This window comes from Phocoena sinus, chromosome 3 (genome assembly GCF_008692025.1).
Source record: "Phocoena sinus isolate mPhoSin1 chromosome 3, mPhoSin1.pri, whole genome shotgun sequence".
NCBI lineage: Eukaryota > Metazoa > Chordata > Mammalia > Artiodactyla > Phocoenidae > Phocoena > Phocoena sinus.
Window position 1 is genome coordinate 46,511,186 of NC_045765.1, and position 20,603 is coordinate 46,531,788.

Sequence of the window (20,603 nt, forward strand, 5' to 3'; positions counted from 1 at the left end):
GTGCTGGTCCCTTCCTGATGCCTTATTTTTCTTTTTTGTCCTACCTGGTTACAAGGGGATCTTACTTGCAGCTTTGGTTGTATAAGAGATCTTCTGCTAGTTTTCAATCGGTTTTCTGTGAGAATTGTTCCACATTTAGATGTATTTTTGATGTGTGTGTGGGGGGGAGGTGAGTTCCATGTCCTTCTACTCTTGATCTCCCTCCTCTTTGTCAAATAACTGCAACACTGAATCAGATGAGGTCAAATGCAGAGGCTGGGTGGTTTACTGACCATGAGTACTCTGACACTCACCATGCCTCCCCACCTCCAGGTTCACTACCTCTTGGAAGTCGCCAGCTCACCTGGGTCTTATTATTATTTTCTGATCATCAAACCTTATTTGTTATTGGAACATCCTCTTCCATCCTGCAGGACCCTGTGTTCTGCAGGAAACAATCTGGGTAATGCTTACCTGGTCAAACTTTATTACAGAAGGAGAAACTGAGGCCAAGGGAGGGCTGCTCTCTGACACTTTTATTTTGAAAAATGTGCATGGTTCAGTCTCTCCCCACGTCACTCATCTTCACTCACACTAGAAACAACAGAAGGACACGAGTCTGGGTTGAAATTATGTGCATTTATGGGAAAAAAAAATCCAACAATAACAAAAGCCCTTCAATCTCGCCAAGTTCTCAACCAGTGATAATGAGGCAGTTTCAATGAATGTGTCTGGCTGGGGACATTTCCAAAGGGGTCAGGACAGTTGAAAGACATTGGCCAAAAAGAAAAGATGCAGAGAGGGCTGACATTTTAAATGAGAGCATATTAGACCTCCCTTATGGCCCTATCATCCTATTTCAAGTTACAGTCTCCTCCCAGTTTACAAAGATCCTTCCTGAACTCCGCTCAAATGCAGTCTCTTCCAGAAAGCTTTCCTTGGTCTGCACCAGCTGCATATGCCTTCTTAGTAATGTCACATTTTCTCGTGCTGTCTCCTATCACTTTCTGCCTCACATCCATCATGTTTGAGTACCTGCCTTACGGTACCCATTGTTAGTAGGCATGCCCCTGAAGTCGGGCCCCATGTTGCTCATCCCAGTATTTCCGTCTCCCTCCCCCATCCAGTGCTCAGTATACAGCAGGTGCTCAGTATACAGCAGGTGCTCAGTGAGGGCTTGTTGAGTTGAAGTCAGTTCTACATTTGCCACCACACATAACCTCTTGAGAGTGATAACTGCCATCTCTACTTCTTCATTCTTCCTCCACGACCTCAGTGGTCTGAGTCCAGCCATCTCCAGGAAGGAACAGACCCTACCAGATATCACCAACTCGTGGTTGCAGGTTTGGGGTGGGGAGAAGGTTAAGCTTTCACCCCTGTTCCAGAAGCCAAGGAGGCAGGAAAGGCAGCCACTGGGGAAATCAGTATGACCATGAGTGGTGTTGGCCACTGCTCCATTTTGGAATCTCATAAGTAGTCATTCTTCAAAAGTTTCCCCCATGAACCATGGCCGACTTTGCAAGGCAAGCCGAGGACCGGTGGGGGTCTGGTTGGGTTGCTCTGCCAGCCCAGGGACCAGAAGACATAGGCCAGGAAACTTTCTATAGGACATGGCCTATATTACCTTTGGGTGGGGAGTGTTAGAGGTTGTCTGTCTAGTTGTTCGGTTGGAGCTGTGGTGGGAACATTAGCCCTGTGGTGAGTTGTCAGGCACATAGATTGTAGTAAGGCTGAAAAATACAAGCTTCAATAATGGGCCTCTCCTCCAAAGGCGGAAGGGTCAGGAGGTTCTGGGAGCAATGAGGGAGGGTCCCAAGAGGTCCTGCAGCTCCAGTGCTAACGGGTGCCCTGCTCTGTCTCCTGCTTCCAGCTCCCGCTCCCTCCCTCTGGTTCTCCACATAGGGGCCAGGCAGGGGGCCATTGGAAGTAATAGTGCAGGGAAGGGAAGTGCTTTTTCTTTTCCTACCATGAGGCGTAGATTTGGACTAGAGAGAGGTGAGGATCAAGGATAGGAGGAGGATTGAAGAGGAGAGGAGAGGCCAGGGCCCTATCCACTTGTTTACTTCTGTAACGAGTAGACATGAAACCCACATTTCTAGCTGCATCACCCCCAGACAGCATTGAGGTCCTAGTCGGGGTGATGAGAAAATTCTTCAGAGCTCTCAAAGGTGCTCAGTGACTTGGGGAGAATGCTGTGGATCCTCCCATGAGAGGGCCCCTCTGGGGCCAATAAGGTATGAAAACTGCAGCATCCTCCCTGGAGACTGGGGAAAAGAGCCGAGAAGCAGAGAGAAGAGAGACTCCTTCAGGCACCTCCTTTAGCAAAGAGAGTTGGACCTTAGGGGACTCAAGTCAGGAGAGATGTTTCAGTATAAAAAGGCTTCCCAGTAAAAGGATGGGAGTCCCCACGAATCCCTTCCCAAATCCCATTGCACTTAGAAAAGAGAAAGGAAGGAGCATAAAAATATCTTGAAGATGTGGGCTTGCCTGACGATACAGAAAAGCAAGTCTCATGGCAGGCAGTGTGTCCCATTACACGAGAGGATTATACCGAGCTTCAGTATAGAGACTTTACATATATCTTTATATAAATGCATATATATTTATAGAGCTTCTGCCTAGAACAGCCGGGCTTGCTTCTTCAGTTCATTCCTCTTCCAGAGGGCCAGCCGGTCAAACTCGGAGATGGTCATGCCGAAGACTTGGTAGAACTCTTCCTGGGACAGGTGGCGCTGCAAGGAGGTGGGAGGAGACAGAGGGAACAGCTTGAGGATGTGAGGTGCAGGCTGGGGGCAGGTGGAGGCAGGAGTGGTTCCTGTGCATTTCCTCTGGGTACACTGTGCCTGGCAGTGTCTGACCCATGGAAGGTGTATGATGAACATCTGTTGAATGGATCAATGTGTGAGTGGTTGTTTCCTGGGAGGGACCTCTGTAGCTGGTCTGGCTGGAAAGGCCTCCCCCACCCAGGACTCAGGTGGGACTTCTGCTTCACCTAAGTGCCTCTCGATGCATCCCAGTTGACCTCCCCTTTCTGCAGTCCCTGCTCCATGCATTGTGTCCAGGAGTGTGTATGGATTAATGTTATCGCTCTTTGCTTTGGAAGAAAAAGGAGGCATGCCCAAGATTTTAGGGCGTATTTCCTCTTACTCATTAGTTTACAAATGATCTGGAACGTTGTTCCTTAGGCCAGTCAATGAAAAAAAGTTACTGTCCAGATTTCTCCAACCCCCACTCGCTGAAATGTCCTTTCATCTCTTTCTTATTTGAAAACAAGTATGCCATATAATGAAACATTGTTCTGCATGCCTTGGCAGGTTTTTTAACCCCTTTCTGCCTGCCCTCTGTCCTGCCCCTTCCCATCAGCCTTGAAAGTTGATACATTATCCTAAGCTTTTAGAGTTAGAAATATATGGCACTTAAAATGTGGCAAAATGTGGAAAATTGGTACATTTAGGTGAAGGGTAGATGGATACTCATTTTACAATTCTTGCAACTTTTCTGGAGGTCTGAAATTTTATTTTTCAAAATAAAATTTACAGTTATCTTTAAAGATAGAAATAGATGGTATATATCCTGCCTGTAAACTTCCTGCATTCACTTGCTGTTGGTAGCAATTATATTAGCTAATTGAGTATTGAGGGAGATTGAATGAGAATCATGTATACAGCCACGTAACAATTAGACAATTCTCTGGCCTATTGTCCCTGTGAATTAATGTTTTCGCCACATTTCCAGAACTTTAGGTAAAAGTAACTTTGATACTTTTGTTAGATATCATTGGCTGCCGATGACTCTGAGTTGACATTTTAGTACTTAATATTTAACACTACCACCAATTCCTTGTATTGCGTTTGTATTATGCTCAGTAGTTCATAAATGTACATTCACCCTCATTTTTCTCCTTTAATTCTTCTGACCTGATTTTCTTCTGAAAACCAGGAATAATTTCTACCCAACTGAAAGATGAGAAAAGCAAAAGTCAGAGAATTAAAATGACTTGCCCAAGAGGGAGGGAGGAGAGGAGACTAGCTAGGTAAATAGCAGAGCTGAGACCAAAGTCCAGGGCTTCTGATTCCAAATGCAGTGTACTCTCACTGCCCCTCTTGGTCAATCCCATTAAGAATTTCATAAATATGTCTTTCTTTTATGAAAAATTTCAAAAATACACAAAAGAGAGAAAACGCACACCCATGCCCATGATCGAGATTCAAAGAGTTTTACCACATTTGCTTCATCTGTTTCCTTTGCTGAAGTGTCTTAAAGCAAACCTTAGACACTGTTCACTCCTACATACAGCGGTTTGCATCTCAAAACATACTGGCTATTTTCTTACATAACCACAACAGCATGGGCAAGGAAAAAATGACAGTAATTCCACAGAATTACCTAATACCTGTCTATAATAAAATTCCCCTAATTGTCTCAAAGTGTTTTTTTTTTATAGTTGGTTTGTTTGAATAAGGATTCAGACAGCATCCACACATCACATTTGGTTGTTAGACTCCACCAGTCTAGACAGTGCCCCTCTTCTTTTGTTCATGCTATTGACTCGCCCAAACCTGTTTTACTTGCGCTCGAGTGCTGAAAAATATGTGGATATGAGAGCATTCTCTGCTCCTTCCATAGTAAAGACTGAGGGGAACGGTCTCATTTGTTCTTTTTGTTGTTGTTGTTAGAGTGATGGTTACTACTGATTCTCTAGCTGGCTTTCTCCACTGTGTTTAAAAATTTTTTTTTTTTAAATAAGACTCAATTTAAAGGAATGGCAGACTAAACTACTCAAGTAAACACTGTAGGACACACTGAAGGAGTCTGAGGCTTTTCTTCTCTCCTCCTGTTAAGGGCCACGTGGAGCCTCCTTTCTCCTTTGAGTTCTCAGAGCACACAATGGCAGCCCTGTCCATTTGACATTCACCGCAGATTTTAAAGCATAAAGGTTAAGTGCATAGGCTTTACAGCTAGGCAGATAGGAGCGTGTGACCTTGGACATGGTAACCTCACTGAGCCTCAGTGTCCTCTTCTGAGAGTGGCAGCATCCCAGTACCTACCTCACGGATATTGTGAGGGTGACTGAGATGATGCGGGTCACATGCTTGGCACAGTGGCTGGCACTCAGTCACCGGCACTCTCATTAGTGCAGTGATCTCTTCATGTGTCTGTCACATAGCATGGCCTGGTCTCTGTTTCCTTTGATTTCATCTCCTCATCCTCTCTTCTGGGCTCACGTGGCCCCAGCCACACTCACCTCCTGCCGTCCTCCAACACACCAGACTCACTCCTGCATCAGGGCCTTGGCAGCGGCTGTTCCCTTGGCCCAGAATGCTCTTCCTTCCTATATAAGCATGGCTAACTCCCTCACCTACTTGAAGTCTTTGCTCAGATGTCATGTTTTCAATGATATCTACTCTGACCACCCCATTGAAAACTGCAACTCACCCCTCCAACTCCCAACCCCCCTCACTCTGTTCTCCTCTTACCCTTTCCCTCAGCCCGGTTACTTCCCAACATACTCTATCCTTTATTTATTACTTGTGTCATTTACTGTCTGTTTCCTCACATGAGAACGTCAGCCCCAAGAGGGCAGGGGTCCTTGTTTTGTTCACTGATATGTTGTAGGCACCTAGAACAGTACCTGGTGTATATAATAGGTTACAATAAATATTTATTGAGTGAACAAGTATCTATACTCCGAGCTCCTTGAGGAGAGAGTCAGGGGTTTCCTTCTTCCGTGCCCTTCCTGAACTGCTGCAGACAGCTAGGACAGTGTCTCTAGTCCAGTGGTCTCAGCTCAGGCTATATATTAGACATCCCTGGGAGCCTCTGAAAAATACTGATGCCTGAGCTCCTTCCCCAGATTGTGATTTAATTGGACTCAGATGGGGCCCTGTATGGGTATTTTTAAAAAGCTCCCTAAGTGATTCTGATGCTTAGAGAAGGTTGCGTTTTCCTGGTCTGAGCTTCTGGGTGTCCTGGAGGATGTAGGAGAGCAGTTGGTCCTCCATTACGAACCAGGTTCGTGAACATTTCCACCCCTAAGTGCTGGCTCCAGTGAGCTGCCGTCGGAGCTGTCCCCTTCAGCACCGGCAGACACTCACTGCTAGACTGTGAAACGAAGCCCTTGTTATAAATGTGGGGAGAATCATCTGCTTCCTTCCCTGCTACCCCAGCATGCTAGAGCTGAAAGGACTCACAGAGCTTCCTGACCCACTCACATCTCCCTCCTGCAGCTCCAACCCTCTACTCTGGGCAAATTCATCAGCCGTCAGGTCAGGGGTGGTCCCAAGAAGTGCTGAGCCTCCTCTCTTACAAGCCTGGATTCAATTCCACAGACATCTCCTGACACCTCCCCTAGTCCAGGCAGAGGAAATGGATGGCTTGATGATCTGATGCAAAGGAGAAAGAAAGGTATTGGATCTGTGCTCTGGACGCAGGGCTGGGGAGGCTGGAGGAAGAGGTTAGCGACACATGCTGAAGAAGGCTTAGGGGAGGCTTTGGGGCACAGGCATCACTAGAATGGGGCCCTGATGAGTGAGGAGGCTGGCAAGATGGAAAGGGTGTTCCAGGGAGAGGCACTGGGGTGAAAAGGGCAGCGTGTGCTCCTGGAACTAAGGTAACCAGGGACCGGGACTCCATGCCAAGTGGACTGGATGGCTTGAGAGCCCAGTGCCATGGTCAGGCCATGTCTGCGCCTTATTTATGCTGTTCCCACTGCTCATGTTGCTCTCCTGCCTCTCCATCCATCTAAACCTGCCCACCTCCAAAAGTCCATCCAAATCCTTCCTCTTCCTGGAAGCCTGTGTCACCCCATCCAGCTTTAGTGGTCTTCTCTGAGTAACAGCAATGAAACACTTATGAAGAATTTTCTACTCAGTACACTGCCAGATTCTGTGTGAAGGGCTCTATGTGTATTGTCTCATGTATGTCATTTGGCAACCTGAGGGAAGCATGACAGTCACCCCATTTTACAGAGGAGAAAACTACGGTTTGGAGAGGTTGTCATGTGGCCAAGCTGTCCAGTTGGGCATGGCAGCATCAGGGTTGGAACCTAGGGGGTCTTGCTTGAGACTTGCTTATATGTTTACCCTCTGCACAGAGCTGTCCCCCATCCTTCCCTGTCACAGGCACTGGTTTTCTATACAATCCTGCATAACACCAGTGCTGTGTTTCTTCTTATCGGACAGACTGCAGGCTCTTGGAGGGCAGGAACCAAATCTAGCTCTTCTCTTACGTCTGCAGAAGCATCAGCCCCACTTGGAGACATGCTGTAGCTGTGCACCACAGATGCTAACTGAATTGAGGAGGCTGCATAGAACAGCAGGGAACAGTCTTGGGCTAAGGAAACCAGGTTGGAGTCTCCGCTTTTTTAACCAGCTGTGTGACCTTTACGGCATTCATTCTGCCTGCTCCTCCCAAGCTGGGTTAGACCAGGCAATTTCTGGAATCACTTCAAACCCAAGGGCACCTGCTCAGTTTTCTACACATACCTCTAAACGCGTCCGATCCACATCCTTGGGCAGTCGGTTTCTCCCTCTTGTGGTCACCAGGAGCAGTTCATAAGGGTAGATCTAAGAAGAGAGGAGGGAGGATATTTGTAGGTTGGGTGAGGGTGGTGGGCTTGTCCCTTCAGACATATTTTGTGTCTGGCTGGGGCTCCCTCCTCTGTCCAGAAAGAGCCAGAGATTAAAGTCTGGAGGAAGGGCTGAGTATGTCCTTTTTCGGGTTTCCTGGCAGCCTCAAGGCACCTTCTCCCAAAAGGCAAGGCCCTGGAGTCCTTGAATACTGCCAGGGATGAGCTTGGTTGCATTTGGCCTTAATGTGAGCACAAGGGCTCCTGAGTGTAAATGTCTCATATCTGTGATTGGCAAGCCTCTAGAGAGTCTCCGAGGCCCGGGGGAACTGTCTGGTTTCAGGAGGCAAGAGATGTAGGGCAGGATTCAGGGAAACTGGGCCAAGGAGGCACTTGAAATGCTAGTCTTGAGAGGACCCTTGGGGTTATTTATCGATGTTCCCTTCCCTGCATAGACAGTGCTGTCATCTTCCTGCTGGTCCCCAGTGTAGCAACATGCAGGGTCCCGGAGACCCCCAGGGTCTGTGTATCTTTACCTTGTACTCTGTAGAGAGAAAAGAGACACACACAAAGTAGAAACCATCAGTCTTTGCTCTGCATCACTACACTGGCCTCTGTCATAGAGACACTGTCCTCATTGAATTCATCCCAAATCGAGGATGGTTTGAACACAATGGAGAAAGGGGTTGGGCTGATCCAGAGATAGGTTTTTAGGGGGAAAATGACGTTTGAGATATTTAGAATAGAAATAAGAAGAGTCTGGGCCCATGAAGCACATGGGTGAGATCCTTCATCTTCTGGGGGGAATCCTCCAGGGTTTGATGTGGGCCTGCCTTCCTGCCTGAGCCTGCTTGTAGGAGCTGGAAGAGGCTAGTGGGAGAGCATCACTGGAAGAGAGCATGAGGCTCATGGAATTTTTTCTTGGAAGAATGTGCATTTGGCTCTGAGTATTTCCCTCCACCCGGGGCTGGCAGGCAACTCTAGCTCAGCAGTCCTGGGAGAACAGCAAGCACTCTGTGACGGCTCTGGGAATCCAGATGGGACAGATGGCCTGGAGATCACCCAAGGCCAGGGACTTGAGAGGATGAGAGAAGAGCAGGGGAAAAGGGAGGGAATGGGAAGTGAAAGGGAACTCGGGGTTTGCACAGAGCCCAGCGTGGGAGGAGAATCGTTTGTCAAACGGGCTATTATGAGCAGTGCATTATAATGAGGACCCTGTGAAGTCCCAGGAGACGCCGGCACTCACCTCGCATGCCCCAGTTGACAGCGTTCATGCTGTCGTAATGGAATAGGTCTGCGCTGGGTGTCTGCAGGGGAGACAGAACCAGGGCTGGCCTGAGGCACGCTCACCTCTGCCTCCCTGAAGTACTCACCCATCTCCAGAAAATGCACTGGGGCTGGTGGGACACGGGGCCCTCTCAGAAGCCTCGGTCTCAAGGTGGAGTGATTTACTTCACTGCCATATGCCTAGTGCCTAGGCCTGGCACGTAGTAGGCACTCAGTAAATATTCATTTATTAGTGAATTACAGCTCATGCTTTCTTTCATTACTCAAATATCATTTTTTCTGAGATCTGCCCTGACAACTCTATCTAAAATTTCAAATCACCCCTTCCCCAACTCCCAACCTCCCTCATCCTGCTCAATTTCCCCCTCTTTTCCCATAGCACTTACTACCTTCTACATTGTGTATAAGGTGACTTGTGTACTATTTACTGCTTGCTTTCTATTTCTCCCTATAAGAATATAAGCTCCAAGGCCAGGGGTCTTTGTTTTGTTCGGTCACTGAGGTATTCTGAGCCCTCAGAGCAGTGCCTGGCATACATAAAAGGCTTTCAATAAACATCTGTCTGTTCATGAACAAATGTCTAGGCTTTGGGCGTGCTGAGGACAGGGTCTGTCTCTTCCCCGCTTGGAGTGGGTGGGGACCCAACACCAGCCGTGGCTCTACTATGGACCTCTGATCCCTTTTGTGTGCTTAACCCTAAAATTGTCTCTTAACAAGTCTACCACTTTTGTCCCTCTCCAGTCTCTTCTCTACACAGGAGGGATCCCATTAAAAATCTGAGTTGGGGGCTTCCCTGGTGGCGCAGTGGTTGAGTCCGCCTCAACCACATGATGCAGGGGACACGGGTTCGTGCCCCGGTCTAGGAAGATCCCACATGCCGTGGAGCGGCTGGGCCCGTGAGCCATGGCCGCTGAGCCTGCGCATCCAGAGCCTGTGCTCCGCGACGGGAGAGGCCACGACAGTAAGAGGCCCGCGTACCGCAAAAAAAAAAAAAAAAAATCTGAGTTGGATGGTGCAGCACACCTACCGGAACCCTTCTGAGTCCTTACCAGCACACAGGGCCCTAATGACATCTCCGTCTGGCTTCATCTCCACGCTCACTCCATCCCAGCCACACATCCTTCCCACCCAGGGACTCTGACACTGTGCTTCCCTCTATTAGGGTGGCTCTTGCTAGTCTTGGAGAGGTGAGGTCCCTCCCTGCACTCAGGCCTTTGTTTAAATTCACTCTCTGACCTTCTCTCTCTTTGCCTCCTTGCTTTGTCTTCCATCTGAGCACTTATGACTGCTGACTTCAAGTCACACATGCACTTATTGGTTGTCTGTCTCCCCAGCTCAAATGTGAGCTCCACAGGAGCAGCGAATTTATTCACTGCAGGACTTCCAGCACTCAGAACAGTGCCTGACACTTAGTAGGTGCTCAGTAAATAAATGTCTATCTTAGTGTCCTTCCCCTTTCCCCCATCACTTGTCTATTCACAGAGCCTCTCCTTTTGCCAACAAGACATATTTTTCATCCCCTTTTTAGTCCTTAAACCACCTCACAGCTTCCAAGAAGGTTTTACGCCGCAAGACATCTAAGAGCTCAGAAGGCTCCAAGCCACAACGGGTGAGTGGAACCCAGCAGTCAGGTGTGGGCTGTCAGGGGCAGCTGGCCCAGGCTCGAATCCTGGCTCAGCACTTACTAGGAATGAGAGCTCAAGCAGGTCACTGAGCCCCTCTGTGCCTCCATCTTCATCCACAAAATAGAGTTATTAAAAATAGTAACTACCTTGCAGGGTTATAATGAGTGAGTGCTTGTAAAGTGCTCAGCATGGAGTAATTGTGCCATAGATACTAGGTGCTCCCAGCCCCTCTCACAGGGGGCTCTTTTGTTAATGCACCTCTAGCCCCAAGGCCTCCTGTCCAGGTTTCACCCGTAAGTCATCACTCCTGAGCTAACACAGGAATTGTGAACCTCTTGGGGATAATGTCCCTGGAACAGCCTCTCTTACCCTGTGCAGCCCGTTTCTTCTGTAGGCAGGCAGGGAGGCAGATTTGGAGATGAGGGGGTCTGAAAAGAAGGAGCCAAGACAATTACCAGGGGCCCCAAGCCAGGGTTTCCTCTCCCTGAGGTCATCTGGCTACAAATGGCCAATGTTACTTGTGGGAAGGGGGACAGACAGGGACCACCAGCTCCTTCCACTGCTCTCCAGGCTTACAACTAACAGTCTTAGGGGTGCCTCACCCTGGCAGAATTCTAGGCCCACCCCAAGTACCCACTCACAGAGTCTTCTGGTGTTAACCTGCACACATCTATCCTCCTATGATGGACCCATGTGTCCTGGAATTGGGGTCGAGCTGGAACTCAGACAGGCAGGCTCCCACGTGGGTGGAAGAGGTGTGTGCTCTTTCTTTCTCTCTGGGAGCTGTTGAGCATGGCAACACTGGTTCCAGGACCAAAGATTAAGACCCACTGTCTGACAAACACATGGGGTGGACTATTTCAGATGGGGACTGTGCTGGGACATCCACGTTGTATGGTCATCACAACTAAGGGGGACCTGCCGCTGACTCAGCTCTGGCCCTCACAGAACATGATGGGCTGAAGGAAGGGCAGGCAGAACATACCGCTGTCAGCCAGGTAGTGAGACCGAGGGGCTGCAAGAGAGGGAAGCCAGAGATCAGCGTTCATGGAGACAGACAGAAATGGCTCCCATACCTGGGCCACCCTGGCCGGCGGGGAGGAGGGCCCTCCTTCAGTACCTCCTTTCCCACTGGTCAGTTTCTAACTGTTGCACCTGCACCTGATCCTCCCTCCCCCACCCAGCTTGTAGCCCAGCACCTGGCACAGTGCAGGTGCTCTGTGATATTTGTTGCACAGATGCCATTGAATGGAGCTGAATTTTGAGCAGCACTGGTGCAGTGTACAGAGCCAGGGGTTGAAAACAGTGCCTCTCAGTGGTGAAACAGGGAAACAGCCTATCAGTTCATCCTGGCTTGGCCATTAGTAGATACCCAATTTCAGATAAGTAAATCATGCTTTGTTTTCTTATCTGTAAAATGGGAGGGATAGTGTCTCCTTTATAGGGTTATTGTGAAGAATGTAGGACACAGTATAGTAAGGTGCTTAGCACAGTGCCTGACAGATGCAAACCCTCAATAAAACTGGCTTTATCATCATCACCACCACCACCACTGTCATCTTTGAGCTCACCTAGAATCAAGGTGCAGTACAGCAAAGAGGGAAAAGCTTATGGCCTTGAAGTCACTCTATGCTGGGCCTGATCCTGGCTCAGTCACTTACTGGCTTTCTGACCTTGGGCAAGAGGGTTAACCTCAGGTCTCTCATCTATAAAGTGGGTGATAATAATCCCTCTACATTTGGTCTTTGTGAGGACCAAGGGTGATAATGTATCTATAAATGCCCAGCACACAGGATTGCAATAAATGGTACCTTTTATTATCCATCAAGTATTGACCTGAGATAGGATTTCTTGGCAGGACTGAATCCCACAGGGGTAAGTAAGAGAGGAGGCAGGAAGAGGATGTGTGAGTCCAGGAACAGGCAGGAGCTTACAGTGAAAGACTCTCAGGGCAAAGTGCTTGAACCAAGCATCTGCTTGTATACCTCCAGTGATGGGAGGCTTGCTACCTCAAGAGGCATCCCGTTTTATCTTCAGACTATTAGAAGAGTTTTTTCTTTACATGGAAACTGATTGGAAGTCATGGCTTCAGATGACCCAAAGAAGCAGAAGTGACTGCTCAGGACGGAGCATGGTCTTATTTAGTCTGTATTCTAGACCCTGGTGAGGCCATAGAAGGTTAGATTCACTAATGAAAGAACTGATGGGGAAGAGAGTGCCCCCATCCCGGCAGGTTACAGGGCAGTGCTTACAGCCATTTAGGGACATATCATAGCCAGCTGTGTGCAGGGCCTCTCGGCTGCTGGTGGAGCTCCGGGGTGGGGTCCAGGGATCCGCGTAGGAACTGGACCGGGCCTTCATCTCTTCCTTCAGAATTAGTCGGCCAATTCCACTCTGGAGCTGGGGGTGCGGGAGGAACAAGATGAAGTTAGAAGGAAGCAAAGAACACTGAGATGGAACAGGCTTAGGAAAGGCTGAGGGACCAGATTCTCTATAGTGAACCTCTGGCACTTTTTGCCTTTTCAGTGTCTCTCTTTCCTTGCAGCACCCATATTTTCCTTTGTGGGACTTCATTTCTCTTCCACAAGTAGTCCTGTGGTCAGGGTGGGGCGCTGGTGGTACATACCAGAGCCCATATACAATATGCGGGCTTTTGTGTGTGTGGCTTCTTTCACTAAGCATAATGTTGTCAAGGTTCATACACATTGTAGCATGTATTAGCGCTTCATTCCCTTTTATAGCTGAATAATAGTCTGTCATATGGATATGCCACATTTTGTTTATGAGTTGATGGACATTTGGGCTGCTTCTGTCTTTCGGCTCTTGTGAGTAGTACTGCTAGGAACCTGCGTGTACATGTATTCGTTTGAGTACCAGTTTTCAGTTCTTCTGGGTATATACCTAGGAGTGGAACTGATGGGTCTGTGAACAGAGAACGTCACCTAACATGGCTCAGTAAACAAAGGATGTTGCAGCCACCCAGCCATCAACCTCTGCAGCCACCACCAACAGTATACCCTGAGAGGATTCAGAATGGAGTAAAGCAGGATACTGGGCCTAGATAGTTAAGGTGCATATCAAAGGGATGATTTCAGTGCATCTTCCCATACACAGAAAAGGGCTAAATTAATTAACGTGAGATGTCTGTTTTTTTCTTTAATTAGAATCTTTTGACAGACGTTTGACTATCTGCTTTGTTTTGTTTTGTTTTGTTTTTGCAAAAATTCCTTTATATCCTGGTTCCTCCCTTACCTCTTCAGAACTGTCCCTCAGAGCTATCTGAGAGGCTGTCTCCCGGGCTTAGGTCCTTAGTATGTCTGCTGAATAAAACATAATTCTCAACTTTTAGGTTATGCAGTCAACAGTTTGGACAGCTACAAAGGGACCCAGAGCAGACTTTTCTCCTTTGCCTGAACTCTCCAAGGGTCCAGAACCTGGGTACCAGCAGAGGATTCTTGGGCCCATCTGCCACCTCAGAGAGTCCAGATGAATTTGGGTGAGTCTCTCCTGATTCTCAGATCCCCTGTTATTGGCTGATGATCCTAAGTTTTATTCAGTGATGTTAAACTCCTCACTGGAAGAGTAGTAGGTTATCCTTGAAACTTAGTTTCAAGAAGAGGTACCTGGGTTATGCTCAGTTGAAAGACACTGAATAAGGTTGGACTGGGTAATTAGGTGGAAAACGGGCCTGTCGTTTTTCCTTGAATTGGCTACTTTAATAGAGTTTGTCAAAATAAAAGTGAAGGTATCTCATGAGAGCTTTCAGCTCAGAAGGAACATCACCTCCTGGCTGGCAACAGCTTCCTCAGGCTGTTCAGTGTCCCTGAACACAAACTTGTGGGAGTGGTAGAGGCAAGTCCTCATACTGTGTAGCTGTCCCTAAAGGGAAACCCACTTTTTCAATTAAACACTTGCCTGCCAGGGACATGCGTAAGAGCTGGCCACTCCATAATCCGAGTACCCATGGTGGTTGTAGGCTACTGAAGGGAGAAACCAAGACTCATAAAAGGGCTAAAATGAATCTAGGGTAAAATCTAGAGGAGTTAAGCTCACAACAGCACATTGGCTCACCACACGATCATCACTAGCGATTTTATCTCCACAAACTGACTCTAGAATGGGGAACAAAGCTTTCAAAACAAAAAGAAAAAGGAACGACAGATTGCCAGCTTCTAACTAATACCCCAGCCAGACATATATGTACAACACGTATACTTACAAGTACTTACTTAATTGGGAATTAAAGGAAATCTCGCCCTGAAAATGACTAAGATGAGGCTCTTCTATTGCATACACAGTTAAGTTAGAGAAAGCCTGCTTGATAAAACATCTTTTCAGAATTCTGACCTTAAAGAAACAAAAGCCCTTCTAGGGGGAACTTGCATTTCTCTCCCTGTGTCTTTGAGATGTAAACGTTCTACCTGATTTTCTTAGGCATTTTGTGTGTATGTATGTGTATATGTCTGTTTCTGTGTTTTGATTACTTGGTCTTTGCCACCTGGAAGGTACACATATGGTATACAATTCGGCAGCCAACCGAATAGACTGGGATTCTGAGCAGTCTTTTGTCTGACTGTGCCAACTCTCAGGGGCTTTTGCCCTCTTAGCCTTCCTTGCATCGGCCTGTGCAATGAAGCCCTTTACTTTCTTAGGCTATTTTGGGGAGTAAACTTTCTAGATTTTGTGAAGGCTACATCTTCACACTCTGTTGTGGGGACTTCTCTGGTGTCTTACTGGTTTGCATCAATAAGATACATCTTACTAATGGCCACATGATGGATCCTTTATATTGGAGAAACTTCTAAATTGGTAAATTTTAAAAGAGCTGTGTTACTGGTACGTATAAGAAGAAAACTTAGAAGGTAGAAAACATATATTCGGCTAACCTAAGAACTGCCTTAATTGAAAACAACAACAACAAAAAACTGGTTTGGGAAGCCTTATTTGTGGTCTCTGCTTCCCCTCAGTGAGTCTTACAGATGCTAATAAAAACATTAGGATAATTCATGTTAATTAGGTTGATTAACAGGGAAGTAAACTGAAGAGAAAGTTTAGAGACTTCTTCCCAAAAAGGTGGAAATTTTAAAGGGACTTATCCCAAAAGGATAAAGAAATCTTTAGATGATTATTTAAAAATGGGATAAGTAATATGGATGTTAATGGGATTAAAACAAAGGTTTGATAGAACATCACGTAAGGCTGGATGGAACAAAGGGGCCCCCTATAGGTCCCCAACATTAAAGGGCCCCAAACAAGTCCACTCTATTTACCCCACTTAAAAAATACATATATTTAGGGACTTCCCTGGTGGTCCAGTGGGTAAGACTCCGTGTTCCCAATGCAGGGGGCCCAGGTTCGATCCCTGGTTGGGGAACTAGATCCCACATGCATGCCACAACTAAGAGTCCGTGTGCTGCAACTAAGAAGCCCACATGCCACAACTAAAACCCAGCGCAGGCAAAATAAATAAATATTTTAAAATATACATACATATTTAAATGGCTGGAAGTAAATTACACTGAGATACCTGGCCAAAAATTACTTGGGGCGACAGGCCGATTAATCAAGTAAAAGATTGACAAAAGGGCCTGAGTCCCTTGGCTCAACCCCTCACTGGGGACCCCAGAGCCTTTTATTAAAAATAGATAAAAGAGTCAGAGGATAAAAAGAAAGGAAAGCTTCTAGGACTCCTTGAAAGACCAAGGCTTGATGATTGGGTCCTAATGGAAGATAAAGGTAAAGGTATAAAAGTTGATAGAATTGAGACGAAAGTTTATAAAAATTGGTATACCTAAACGGGCTTTATATAAGATGGTTATTTCTCTTTTGTTTAATTATATTGTGTGATATACATGTTTTACTGGGGAATCCTTCATAAGACAGGCCGTATGAATCTGCCCCTCAGGAAATATTATTAAACATACAAAAGGAAACCAGTAGGGTTACCTGAGCCTGTATAATATAATGTAAAAACTGGGAGCAATATTCAGGGGCTAATAAAAATAATAATACAGATTTTGCTCTGGGTCTCACCTGTGCACTCAGAAAAAGGACCTTTGTTGAATGCCTTATGCAAGCTTTTGAAAGCATGATAAATTAAACCCTAAAATTCTAGAACATAGAACTCTTGAATTTTGGCTTAGTCAGAAATCTTCTCACTGATATAAAAAAGCAAATTAAACAAAGTACAGTTGGGCAAATCAATCTTTTAATATCATTTAGGCAGCAGACCAGTTTTTTTGAGAATTAAAAGCAACTGTCTTTGTTTTGCAAATCTCTGCAAATAAGAAATGTAAATACAGCCCACATTGATCTGAGACTGAGCCTAATTAGCTCAATCAGGTAAAACCTGAAACCAAGGAGGAAAAAAAAAAAGCAAAAAAGTCCTTTTAAACTCAAACTGCTGGAAAGGCTCCCTCACCCCAAATCTAATTCATAGCCTCCTTAAGGGTTTATCAAGGATAAATACAAATCTTAAAAGTCTTTTCCACAGATAGCAAAGCCTTAGTCATCTGAGCAAGCAAGTTTAACTTATTCCAACTGTTACTTATAAACTAGTAAGTTTATACTGTAATACCTGATTCATAACTAAGTTTTTAAGGTGAAGCTCTGAGATCTCTAGTTAGGTCTGTTTATATGTCTGTGTACATATTATACATATGAGATGTCTCTACCTCCGGAAAATACTGTTAAAATTAAATTTATAAAAGAGTTCCGTTTAATTGACTTAAAAGTAAGTGCTTACAAATTAAATACTTCTAAACATGAAAGAAACTGGCCAGAATGAATTTCAGGTTCAGGTATCTAGGAAATATTCAATATTAAATTAATATCTGGCATTAAAGCTAGCTTCAGCTTGCTGGTTTAATCAGTCAATACAGACATCTTTTACTTGGTACACCTTCAGTGTACCAAGGTTCACTGAAGGTTAATAAGTTCATGTTATTTCTGTTGCAGAGTTTGTCAGCAAAAAAATTAACTTGGTATGATGATATTTTCATAAATTATAAAGGAAAATAAGAGTTTTCAGGTGAACCCTTTAGGAATAATTATGCTTTGGGTATATGGATTTAAAACAGTTTCTCCAGATTTTTGGTAACTTAAAACTTTAGAGTTTTTCCTATTTATTTTTAATTTTTATTTTATATTGGAGTATAGGTGATTTACAATGTTGTTAGTTTCAAGTATACAGCTAAATGATTCAGTTATACCTATACATATATCTGTTCTTTTTCAGATTCTTTTCTCAAGAGGTTATTATAAAATATTGAGTAGATTCCCTGTGCTATACAGTAGGTCATTGTTGATTATCTGTTTTATATATAATACTGTGTATATGTTAATCCCAAACTCCTCATTTATCCCTCCCCCCCGCCACCACGTTTCCCCTTTGGTAACCTAAGTTTATTTTCAAAGGCTGTGAGTCTGTTTCTCTTTGGTAAATAAGTTCATTTGTATCATTTTTTGGGGTTCCACATATAAGTGATATCATATGGTATTTGTATTTCTCTGACTTACTTCACTTAGTATGATAATCTCTAGGTCCATCCATGTTGCTGCAAATGGCATTATTACATTTTTTTATGGCTAATATTCCATTGTAGATAGGTACCACGTCTTCTTTATCCATTCCTCTGTAGATGGACATTTAGGTTGCTTCCATGTCTTGGGTATTGTAAATAGTGCTGCAATGAAGATTGGGGTGCATGTATCTTTTCGAATTATGGTTTTCTCTGTATATATACCCAGGATTGGGACTGCTGGATCATATGGTAGTTCTATTTTTAGTTTTTTAAGGAACCTCCATACTGTTCTCCATAACAGTTGTACCAATTTACATTCCCACCAACAGTGTACGAGGGTTCCCTTTTCTCCACATCCTCTTCAGCATTTATTGTTTGTAGACTTTTTTTTTTTTTTTTTTGCGGTACACGGGCTACTCACTGCTGTGGCCTCTCCTGTTGCAGAGCACAGGCTCCGGATGTGCAGGCTCAGCGGCCATGGCTCACGGGCCCAGCTGCTCCGTGGCATGTGGGATCTTCCCAGACTGGGGCACGAACCCGTATCCCCTGCATTGGCAGGCGGACTCTCAAACACTGCGCCACCAGCGAAGCCCTGTTTGTAGACTTTTTTATGATGGCCATTCTGACTGGTGTGAGGTGATGCCTCATGGTGGTTTTGATTTGCATTTCTCTGATAATTAGTGATGTTGAGCATCTTTTCATGTGCGTTTTGGCCATCTGTATGTCTTCTTTGGAGAAATGTATATTTAGATCTTCTGCCCATATTTTGATTGCATTGTTTGTTTTTTTGATATAGAACTGCATGAGCTGTTTGTATATTTTGGAGATTAATCCCTTATCAGCCACTTGATTTGCAAATATTTTCTTCCATTGTGTGGGTTGTCTTTTCATTTTGTTTATGGTTTCCTTTGCTGTGCAAAAGCTTTTAAGTTTAATTAGGTTCCACTTGTTTATTTTTGTTTTCATGTTCATTATTCCACGTGTTTGTGTTTTTTACAGGATTTTTTCCTGTAATTGATTTCTAGTCTCATAGTGTTGTAGTCAGAAAAGATGCTTGATATGATTTCAGTTTTCTTAAATTTACTGAGGCTTGATTTCTGGCCCAGGATATGATCTGTCCTGGAGAATGTTCCATGTGCACTTGAGAAGAATGTATACTCTGCTGTTTTGGATGGAATGTTCTATAAATATCAGTTAAGTCCATCTGGTGTAGTGTGTCATTTAAGGCTGTGTTTCCTTACTGATTTTCTGTCTGGATGAGCTGTCCATTGATGTAAGTGGAGTGTTAAAATCCCTCACTATTATTTTGTTACTGTCAATTTCTCCTTTTATGCCTGTTAGCATCTGCCTTATATATTTAAGTGCTCCTATGTTGGGTGCATATATATTTTCAGTTATTATATCTTCCTCTTGGATTGATTCATTGATCATTATGTAGCATACTTCTTTGTCTCTTGCAGCAGTCTTTATTTTAAAGTCTATGTTGTCTGAGTATCATGACTTCCGCTCTCTTTTGATTTCTATTTGCATGGAATACCTTTTTCCATCCCCTCACTTTCAGTCTATATGTGTCCTGAGGTCTGAAGTGGGTCTCTTGTAGACGTATATATGTGGGTCTTGTTTTTGTATCAGTTCAGCCAGCCTGTGTCTTTTGGCTGGAGCATTTAATCCATTTACATTTAAGGTAACTATCGATATGTATGCTCTTACTGCCATTTTGTTAATTGTTTTGGGTATTTTTTTTTAACATCTTTATTGGAGTGTAATTTTTTTTACAACTGTGTGTTAGTTTCTGCTTTATACCAAAGTGAATCAGCTATACATATACATATATCCCCATATCTCCTCCCTCTTGCGTTTCCCTCCCACCCTCCCTATCCCACCCCTCTAGGTGGTCACAAAGCACTGAGCTGATCTGTCTGTGCTATGTGGCTGCTTTTGGGTTTGTTTTTGTAGGTCTTTTTTCTTCCCTTCCTCTTGTTCTCTTTTGTGATTTGATGACTCTCTTTAGTGTTGTGTTTGGATTCCTTTTCAATTTTTATTTGTATATCTATTGTAGATTTTTGGTTTGCAGCTCCCATGAGGTTTTGATGTAGCAGTCTATATACATATACAAGATTTTTTAAGTGGCTGGTCTCTTAATTTGAAATGAATTTCCAATATCCTGCAATTGTACTCTCCTCAAGATTGCTGGTTTTGATATCATATTTGTGTGTGGCTGATTTCCTACCTTTAGTGTATGTTTGCCTTTATTGGTGAGTTTTCCCATTCATAAGTTGCTTGTTTCTAGTTGTGGCCTCTTCTTTTCTGCCTAGAGAAGTTCCTTTAGCATTTGTTGTAAAGCTGGTTTCATGGTGCTGAATTCTCTTAGCTTTTGCTTCTCTGTAAAGCTTTTGATTTCTCCATCGAATCTGAATGGGAGCCTTGCTGGGTAGAGTAATTTGGTTATAGGTTTCCCCTTTCATCACTTTAAATCAGAGTTTCTGCTGAAAAATCAGCTGTTAACCTTATGGGGATTCCCTTGTATGTTATTTGTTGCTTTTCCCTTGTTGTTTTTTCTATTTTCTCTTTGTCTTTAACTTTTGTCAGTTTGATTAATATGTGTCTTGGCGTGTTCCTCCT

General features: G+C 44.8%; 1 protein-coding gene across 3 annotated transcripts in view; it reads right to left on the minus strand.

Moving 5' to 3' along the window:
• Positions 1–597: 597 nt before the first annotated feature.
• ABLIM3 (actin binding LIM protein family member 3) overlaps positions 598–20,603 on the minus strand; it is a 144,271-nt gene continuing 124,265 nt past the window's right edge. For all 3 annotated transcript variants that reach the window (XM_032625381.1, XM_032625380.1, XM_032625379.1), the window contains 7 exons: positions 12,711–12,858; positions 11,444–11,473; positions 10,828–10,886; positions 8,793–8,853; positions 8,083–8,090; positions 7,464–7,544; positions 598–2,711 (listed from right to left, as the gene is read on the minus strand). In XM_032625381.1, coding sequence (XP_032481272.1) covers positions 2,598–2,711; positions 7,464–7,544; positions 8,083–8,090; positions 8,793–8,853; positions 10,828–10,886; positions 11,444–11,473; positions 12,711–12,858 — 501 coding nt within the window. In that variant the 3' untranslated portion in view covers positions 598–2,597. The remainder of the gene's footprint in view (positions 2,712–7,463; positions 7,545–8,082; positions 8,091–8,792; positions 8,854–10,827; positions 10,887–11,443; positions 11,474–12,710; positions 12,859–20,603) is intronic.